Consider the following 9,717-nt stretch of genomic DNA (forward strand, 5'->3'; position numbering starts at 1 on the left):
CCATCATGCACTTCATCTCCCATCATGCTCTTCATCTCCCATCATGCACTTGGGTCCAGAGTCCTCCTTCGAACCTGGTCCACTTCCTGTCAGACTCCATCTGAAGTGTGACGAGAGGATCAAACAGCTTTTATCTGATATTCCAGATATTATTATTCACATGATGTCACATTTAATTACTTTATTTGAAGAACCTGAAGGCAGCACAGAGACCAACAACACAGTGTTATAGTACTGCTGATACTTCTAATGACGGTACCTGTCTACCCATCTGACCCCCCCTCCTTACTCACATGGTTGTCATGGAGCCCCCCCCCCCCCTTCACAATGCATCCATCAGAGCGTCTCAGTGAAACCTGAGCAGGTGACGTGGTTCATGGTCACCTGAGTCGGGCGGCTGCTGAATGTTTGATGGAGGCCGTCCGAGATGCTCTCGGCCCGCAGTTAGACAGCAAACACCTGAACAGGTAGAGGACAGATAGACTTTAAGTAGACTTCAGGTAGACTACAGGTAGAGGACAGGTAGACTTTAAGTAGACTTCAGGTAGACTACAGGTAGAGGACAGGTAGACTTTAAGTAGACTTCAGGTAGACTTCAGATAGAAGACAGGTAGACTTCAGGTAGATTTTAGGTAGACTTTAGGTAGAGGACAGGTAGAGGACAAGTAGACTTCAGGTAGACTTTAAGTAGACTTCAGGTAGATTTCAGATAGAAGACAGGGAGACTTCAGGTAGAAGACAAGTAGACTTCAGGTGGACTTCAGGTAGACGACTGGTAGAAGACAGGTAGAGGCTCCATCAGGCTCCAACAGGTATGTACCTTCACTGGAATTTAAATAAAGTTAGCCTGTGACCAGTGTGACCAGTAGAGTGTGTCCTGATTAACTGTACTCCTGCGACAGGTGATGCTTTCAGGATGTCTGACGCAAGGCAGAGAACTTTGTCCACCTCTGGAGAGTCTCTGTATCAGGTCCTGAGTCTGGAGAAAGGCTGCAGCCATGACGACATCAAGAAGTCCTACAGGTAAGTCCTGCTGATGCACCTGCCTGAGGCGAGCAGCTGAGCGCTCGTTGATGATTGTGTGTGTGGCGGCAGGAAGCTGGCCTTGCGGTTCCATCCCGATAAGAACCCAGACAACCCGGAGGCGGCGGAAAAGTTTAAAGAGCTGAACAGCGCCCACACCGTCCTGTCGGACCTCAGCAGGAGGAACATCTACGACTCGTATGGGTCTTTGGGGCTCTACGTGGCCCAGCAGTTCGGAGAGGACAACGTTAACACCTATTTCATGCTGTCCACCTGGTGGGCCAAGGTGGGTTTACACCTGTGTGAACGCTCGGTCACATGCTCAACCAGCTTCTGTAAGGGGATCTGAGCTGAGGGTTTCTTCTAGATGTGTTCAGGTACACTGACACCTGGTCTCTCTCCTGAGACCAGACTAGATCTGATGAGGTCCGTAGGATCCGGTCCTCTGAAAATAGAAACTGTTTAATTGATCTAGTTTAATCAGTTGGTCCTGGTCTCAGTGACAGGTGGTCTGAATGTTGGTTCTGGTCTCAGGTGGTCATAATGTTGGTCCTGGTCTCAAAGACAGGTGATTTGAATGTTGGTCCTGGATTGAGTCCTGGTTTCAGGTGGTTTAGTGGAACCTGACGTGTCCCCTTGTCCTCTCAGGGTCTGTTCCTGGTCTGTGGGGTCCTGACTGGGTTTTACTGCTGCTGCTGTCTCTGCTGCTGCTGTAACTGTTGCTTTGGGAAACTAAAGCCGCCATCCACAGGTGAGGGAGCAGGCCCGGACTATGTCTCTCCAGAAGACCTGGAGGCGGAGATACGCAACGACCCTGCTGATGGTGAGGCTACAGGAAATTCTGGGCTTTTTTTACCCAACAACCTCATCTTACCTGTCCCCGAACACCCTCGTCTTACCTATCCCCAACATCCCATTCTACCTGTCCCCCAACACCCCCTAGCCTACCTATCCCTCAACCCCCCTAATCTAACTATCCCCCAACACCCCCTATCCTACCTGTCCCCCAACCCCCTAGTTTACCTGTCCCCCAACCCCCCTATCCTACCTGTCCCCAACCCCTATCTTACCTGTCCCCAACACCCTGTCCTCCCTGTCCCCCAACCCCTATCCTCCTGTCCCCCAACCCCCATCCTGTCCCCTGTCACTGTCCCCAACCCCCTATCCTCCTGTCCCCAACCCCTATCCTGCCTGTCACCCAACCCCTATCCTGCCTGTCCCCTGCCCCTATCCTACCTGTCCCCAACCCCTATCCCACCTGTCCCCTAACCCCTATCCTGCCAACTGTCCCCAACCCCCTGTCTGCCTGTCCCCCAACCCCTATCCTACCAATCCCCAACCCCTAACCTACTAGTCCCTAACCCCCTATCCTACTTGTCTCCCAACCCCATATCCTACTAATCCCCAACCCCTGTCCTACCAATCCCTAACCCTATCCTGCCTGTCCCCCCCCTATCCTACCTGTCCCCAACCCCCTATCATACCTGTCCCCAACCCCCTATCAACCAATCCCCCTATCCCCCAACACCCCTGTCCTACCTGTCCCCAACCCCCATTCTACCAATCCCTAACCCCCTATCCTACCCATCCCCAACCCCTATTCTACCTATCCCCCATTTCATTGCATGTCATTTAGCAGACGCCTTTATCCAAAGCGACTTACAATAAGTGCATTTCAACCTAGAATATAAACTAAGAACAACAAGAATACAGGAAGTAACATTTCCTCAATATAGTCGAACTACAAAAGTGCCATAAGTAAGTGCTATTTAAGTGCCACTGAAGTGCAAATCTGTGTTTTAATCCAGATATAGTCGGAAAAGGTGTGTTTTCAGTCTCCGGCGGAAGATGTAGACACTTTCTGCTGTCCTGATGTCAGTGGGGAGCTCGTTCCACCACTGAGGAGCCAGGACAGCAAACAGTCTGGATTTCGAGTGATTAGCTCGAGGTGCAGGAGTCACAAGTCGATTGGCTGTTGCCGAGCGGAGCGAACGTGCCGGGGTGTACGGTGTGACCATATCCCGGATGTAGACGGGGCCCGATCCGTTCAGAGCATGGTACGCCAGAACCAATGTTTTGAAGCGGATACGGGCAGCCAGTGGTACCCAGTGGAGAGAGCGGAGGAGCGGAGTGATGTGGGTGAATTCCGGGAGACTAATGACCAGTCGAGCTGCTGCATTCTGGATGAGCTGCAGAGGTCGGATGGCCTTAGCGGGTAGACCAGCCAGGAGGGAGTTGCAGTAGTCAAGGCGTGAAATGATCAGAGCCTGGATCAGAACCTGCGCCGCCTTCTGAGTAAGAAGAGGCCGTATTCTCCTGATGTTGTGCAGCATGTACCTACAGGAACGCGTCGTCGCAGCGATGTTGGCCGTCAGGGAGAGTTGACTGTCTAGTGTCACCCCGAGGTTCCTGGCAGTCAGGGTAGGGCCAACACAGAGCTGTTGAAGGTGGTAGTCAGGTCATGGGTGGGGGAGCCTTTCCCTGGAAGGAATAGTAGCTCGGTCTTGTCAGGGTTGATCTTCAGGTGGTGAGCAGACATCCACTGAGAGATGTCGGTCAGACAGGCAGAGATTCGCGCCGCCACCTGTGTTTCGGACGGTGGAAACGAGAAGATCAGTTGGGTGTCATTGGCATAGCTATGGTAGGAGAAGCCATGCGAACGAATGACAGAGCCGAGAGAATTAGTGTACAGAGAGAAGAGCAGGGGACCCAGGACGGAGCCTTGAGGAACCCCAGTAGTGAGAGGAAGAGGAGGGGACCCAGGACGGAGCCTTGAGGAACCCCAGCAGTGAGAGGACAAGGATCAGACACAGATCCTCTCCAAGTTACCCGGTAAGTGCGGTCGTTAAGGTAGGAAGAGAAAAGAGCGAGTGCAGTGCCTGAGATCCCAGGTCCTGAAGAGAAGAGATAAGGATCTGGTGATTCACGGTGTCAAATGCTGCAGAAAGGTCTAGAATGATAAGGACAGAGGAGAGAGAGGCTGCTCTCGCAGAGTGAAGGATAAGGACAGAGGAGAGAGAGGCTGCTCTAGCAGAGTGAAGGATAAGGACAGAGGAGAGAGAGGCTGCTCTAGCAGAGTGAAGGATAAGGAAAGAGGAGAGAGAGGCTGCTCTAGCAGAGTGAAGGATAAGGACAGAGGAGAGAGAGGCTGCTCTAGCAGTGTTAAGTTGCTCGGAGACAGCAAGGAGGGCAGTCTCTGTTGAGTGGCCTTGAATCCAGACTGGTGAGGGTCAAGGAGGTCGTTACTGTGGAGACAGGAGGACACTCGGTTACAGAGAGCTCGCTCCAGAGCTTTGGAGAGAGAAGGAAGAAGAGAGACCCGTCTGTAGTTCTGCCTCCAGACGGGTCGAGGTGGTTTCTTCAGGTCTGTTGACTCTCCTCCTTCAGAGGGAAACAGCCAGTTGAGAGGGAGCTGTTAATAAGATGGTGAGAGGTCAGAAGGTCAGGAGCAACAGCCTGGAGGATGGGAGACGGGGTCAAGGGGTCAGGTGGTCGGTCAGCGGAGGTCACCAAGCTGAGAACCTGATTGGGAGACAGGGGGGTGAAAGCAGTGGTGTAGTCCAGGGTATAAGCAGGTATACGGCATATACCCACTTATTTTTCAGTCAGCATTGCGTATACCCACTTCTCAATCACCGCTGGTGCCTGGTGCGCATTATTTATAAAACAGGGCGTTTATCCATTGCTGTATGGCAGGGCTCTTCAAAAATTCTCGCGCGGTAGAGCGATGCGCGCAGCACGGCATCGGAGCTCTGCATCGGACGCACGCGGATGAGCAAACTCTCACTAGCACACCCCCCCCCCCCCCGTCCCGTCCCGTCAACAACTCTCCTTTGCGCGAGTATACCCACTTCTCCAGGGACCACTACACCACTGGGTGAAAGAGGAAAGAGAGGGGGATGAAGAAGTTAGTGTTGGTGAGGTGATAGAAGATGGATGAGTAAAGGAGGAGCGGATGTCGTCCATCTTGTTTGTAAAGTAGTCACAAAGTGGCTGAAGGGTGGAAGGAGGAGGGGGACAGGGGGGATCAAGGAGGTTGGAAAAGATAGAGAAGAGTTTTTTGGGGTTAGAGAAGGAAGACTGAATTTTGGTCAGATAGAAAGAGCTTTTTGCTGCAGAGATAGAGGAAGAGAAGGAGGAGAGGAGAGATTGATAGAAGAGCAAGTCTTCCACTTGATTCGATTTGCTCCATTTCCTTTCCGTCGCTCGCAGGGTGGCTCAAGAGCACCGAGTCAGACCACCACGGAGAGGAGAGGACTGGAGCACCGTGTCTTAAAGGACAAAGAGAATCAAGAGATGAAGACAGGGAAGAGAGGAGAGTGTCTGTGGCAGAGTTAGGATGCATGAGTGAGAAGGAGTCAGTTGAGGGGAGAGCAGATAGGACAGAGGAGGCCAGAGAGGAGGCCAGAGAGGAGGACAGAGGAGGCCAGGGAGGAGGACAGAGGAGGACAGAGGAGGCCAGAGAGGAGGACAGAGGAGGCCAGGGAGGAGGACAGAGGGTGTGAATGTTGCGGCGTACAGGTCCAGAGTCTGTAGATATGTGTGGGTCGTCAGTACCAGAGAGTGAGAGAGAGTAAGAGATGAAGAGATGGTCAGAGACATGGAGAGGAGTTACAGTGAGGTTGGAGGTAGAGCAGCTTCTAGTGGACATGGAGTCAAGGTGGTTGCCGGCTTTGTGAGTAGGAGGGGAGGGACTGAGTGAGAGGTCAAAGGAAGACAGTAAGAGTAATAGATCACATGACTTCTCTGTCTGGATGTTCAAGTCACCCAGAAGGATGAGCGGGGGGCCGTGTTCCGAGAAGTTCGACAGGAGGACGTCTAGCTCTTCCAAGAAATCTCCCAAAGAACCAGGGGGACGGTAGAGAACAACAATATGTAGTTGAACCGGATGAGTAACCGTCACAGCATGAAACTAAAAAGTCAGTGGGATAAAGAGTGGAAGCGGGTAGGGACAGAAACACCATTTGGGTGAGATGAGTAAACCTGTAGCTCCACCCCGACCAGAGGGTCTGGACCAGAGGGTCTGGATCAGAGGGTCTTGACCAGAGGGTCTGGGTGTGTGGCTGAAAGAGAAGGCCGAGGAGAGAGCAGCTGGGGTAGACGTGTTGTCTGGTGTGATCCAGGTCTCAGTAAGAGCCAGGAAGTCAAGCGACTGCTCCATAGCAAAGCCAGAGATGAAATCGGCCTTGCGGTTGGCTGACTGACAGTTCCAGAGGCCTCCTGTGACAAGGTGCTGGGTGTGAGTAGAACGGGTAGGAAGGATAACAGAGGAAGGGTTCCGGTACATGAATGAACGAGTCCTATAGTAACTACAAGTAGAAATACGCACAGGTATGGAAAATACACACATATTCACAAAATGGTGAAATACTCAGCCACGAAGACTCCAACGGAAGACTCCTATGTCTTTGTCCTCCGAGTCTTCGTCACGCTGACACTAAAGACCCGATCCGGTTATGAGCCCAAGTTGGTGCCAATTACCTCAAGCCGCGTTGACACCGCCCCTTGGCCGTTGGTATTCAAATGACACTCAATTGAAACCAGGTGATGAGCACTAGTCCAATCAGTGAAGATTCAGGTGTCAGGACACAGGACACACCTCTCGACCAAAACAAATCCTAAAACAGAACAGACTAACAATCTAGCAGCTTTAAACAACAAATACAACAGTAACTTAGCAGATAAAACTAGTTTAAAGAAGATACTTAGCAGGATCCAAGTAGTCTGTAGTCTCGCCTGACAGGTAGAAAATGCACACCCCACTGTCCTACCAATCCCCCAACCCCCCTATCCTACCTGTCCCCCAACCCTCCTATCCTACCAATCCCCCAACCCCCTATCCTACCTGTCCCCTAACCCCCCTATCCTACCTGTCCACTAACCCCCTATCCTACCAATCTCCCAACCTCCCTATCCTACCTGTCCCCAACCCTCCTATCCTGCCAATCCCCAACCCCATCCTACCTGTCCCCCAACCCTCCTATCCTGCAGTCCCCAACCCCTATCCTACCTGTCCCCAACCCCTCCTCCTGTCCCCAACCCCCTGTCTGCCAGTCCCCAACCCCCTATCCTGCCAAGTCCCCAGCCCCTGTCCTGCCAGTCCCCAACCCCTATCCTGCCATCCTGTCCCAGTCCCCTGTCCCTGCCCCATCCCCAGTCCCCCAGCCCCTATCCTGCCAGTCCCCAACCCCCATCCTACCAGTCCCCAACCCCATCCTACCTGTCCTGCCAACCTCCTATCCTCCTGTCCCTACCCCCATCCTGCGCAATCCCTATCCTGCCTGTCCCCAACCCCTATCCTGCCAGTCTCCCACCCCTATCCTGCCTGTCCCAACCCTCCTGTCCTGCCAGTCCCAACCCCTATCCTGCCTGTCCCCAACCCCTATCCTACCTGTCCCCCAACCCCTGTCCTACCAATCCCCAACCCCTATCCTGCCAGTCCCCTAACCCAGCCTATCCTGCCAAGCCCCTATCCTGCCAGTCCCCAACCCCCTGTCCTACCTGTCCCCAACCCCTATCCTACCAATCCCCAACCCCTGTCCTGCCAGTCCCTGTCCCTATCCTGCCTGTCCCCAACCCCCTATCCTACCTATCCCCCAACCCCCCTATCCTACCTGTCCCCTAACCCCCATCCTACCAGTCCTGACCCCTGTCCTGCCAGTCCCCCAACCCCCTATCCTACCTGTCCCCAACCCCCTGTCCTACCAGTCCCCCAACCCCTGTCCTGCCAGTCCCCAAACCCCTATCCTGCCAGTCCCCTGGCCCCTATCCTGCCATCCCCAGCCCCATCCTGCAGTCCCCAACCCCCATCCTGCCTGTCCCCACCCCCTATCCTGCCTGTCCCCAAACCCCTATCCTGCCAGTCCCCAACCCCCATCCACCAATCCCCAACCCCCCTATCCTACCTGTCCCCACCCCTGTCCTACCAATCCCCCACCCCTGTCCTGCCTGTCCCCAACCCCCATCCTGCCATACCAACCCCTGTCTGCCACTGTCCCCCCCCCAACCCCTATCCTGCCAGTCCCCCAACCCTGTCCATCCTACCACTGCCCCCCCTGTCCTGCCTGTCCCCAACCCCCTGTCCTACCAATCCCCAACCCCTATCCTGCCAGTCCCAAGCCCCTCCTCCCTGTCCCAACCCCTATCCTACCTGTCCCAACCCCTATCCTGCCTGTCCCCAACCCCCTGTCCTACCAGTCCCCAACCCCTGTCCTACCAGTCCCCAACCCCCTGTCCTGTCCCAACCCCCTGTCCTGCCTGTCCCAACCCCTATCCTACCAATCCCCCAACCCCCCTATCCTACCTGTCCCCTAACAACCCTATTCTACCTGTACCCCAACACCCCTATCCTACCTGTCCCCTAACCCCTATGTCCTGCCATGCACTGGCCCCTGTCTACCTGTCCCAACCCCTATTCTGCCTGTACCCCAACCCCTATCCTACCAATCCCCCAAACCCCTATCCTACCAATCCCCAACCCCTATCCTACCAATCCCCAAACCCCTATCCTACCAATCCCCAACCCCTATCATGCCAAGTCCCCAACCCCCTGTCCCTGTCCCCAACCCCTATCCTACCAATCCCCCTATCCTACCAATCCCCCAACCCCTATCCTATCTGTCCCCAACCCCCTATCCTACCAATCCCCAGCCCCCATCCTACCTGTCCCCAACCCCCTGTCCTGCCAGTCCTCCAACCCCTGTCCTCCCAATCCCCAAGCCCCTATCCTGCCTGTCCCCATCCTCTACTTGTCCCCAACCCCTATCCTACCTGTCCCCAACCTCCTATCTTACCAACCCCCAACCCCTATCCTACCTGTCCCCCAGCCCCCTGTCCCACTATCCTACCAATCCACCAAGCCCCCTATCCTACCTGTCCCCAACAACCCTATCCTGCCAGTACCCCAACCCCCTATCCTGCCTGTCCCCAACCCCTATTCTACCTGTACCAACCCTAATCCTCCAACCCCTATTCTGCCTGCAACCCCCATCCTACCTGTCCCCCAACCCCTATCCTCCATCCCCAATCCTACCTGTCCTGCCAACACCCCTATCCTACCTGTCCCCAACCCCAATCCTACCAATCCCCAACCCCTGTCCTGCAACACCCCTATCCTGCCTGTCCCAACCCCTATCCTAACTGTCCCCAACCCCCTGTCCTACCTGTCCCCAAACCCCCTATCCTACCAATCCCCAACCTACTGTCCCCAACCCCTATCCTACCAATCCCCCTATTCTACCTGTGCCCCGACCCCCCGTCCTACCCTCCCACCCCTATCTTACCTGTCCCCAACCCCATCCTACCTGTCCCCAACCCCTGTCCTGCCCATCCCCCAACACCCTATCCTACCTGTCCCCCAACCCCTGTCCTAGCAATCCCCTAATCTACCTGTCCCAACCCCTGTCCTACCAATCCCCAACCCCTGTCCTACCTGTCCCCCAACCCCCTGTCCTGCAACCCCCCTATCCTACCTGTCCCCCAACACCCCTATTCTACCTGTACCCCAACACCCCTATTCTACCTGTCCCCCAACCCCCCTATCCAAAAAAACCCTGTCCTACCTGTCCCCCAACCCCGCCGTCCTACCTGTCCCCCAACTCCCCTATTCTACCAATCCCCCTATCCTACCTGTCCCCCAACACCCCTATCCTACTTTCCCCCCAATCCTACCAATCCCCCAACCCCCCTATCCTA

At 54.7% G+C, this 9,717-nt stretch overlaps 1 protein-coding gene across 1 annotated transcript in view; it reads left to right on the plus strand.

The window, feature by feature from the left end:
- Positions 1-93: 93 nt before the first annotated feature.
- LOC130190941 (dnaJ homolog subfamily C member 5B-like) overlaps positions 94-9,717 on the plus strand; it is a 10,649-nt gene continuing 1,025 nt past the window's right edge. The window contains exons 1-3 of the mRNA XM_056410586.1: positions 94-1,023; positions 1,096-1,309; positions 1,672-1,846. Of these exons, the coding sequence (XP_056266561.1) occupies positions 917-1,023; positions 1,096-1,309; positions 1,672-1,846 (496 nt within the window). The 5' untranslated portion in view covers positions 94-916. The remainder of the gene's footprint in view (positions 1,024-1,095; positions 1,310-1,671; positions 1,847-9,717) is intronic.

The sequence above is a fragment of the Pseudoliparis swirei genome, unplaced genomic scaffold (genome assembly GCF_029220125.1).
Source record: "Pseudoliparis swirei isolate HS2019 ecotype Mariana Trench unplaced genomic scaffold, NWPU_hadal_v1 hadal_25, whole genome shotgun sequence".
NCBI classification, from domain to species: domain Eukaryota; kingdom Metazoa; phylum Chordata; class Actinopteri; order Perciformes; family Liparidae; genus Pseudoliparis; species Pseudoliparis swirei.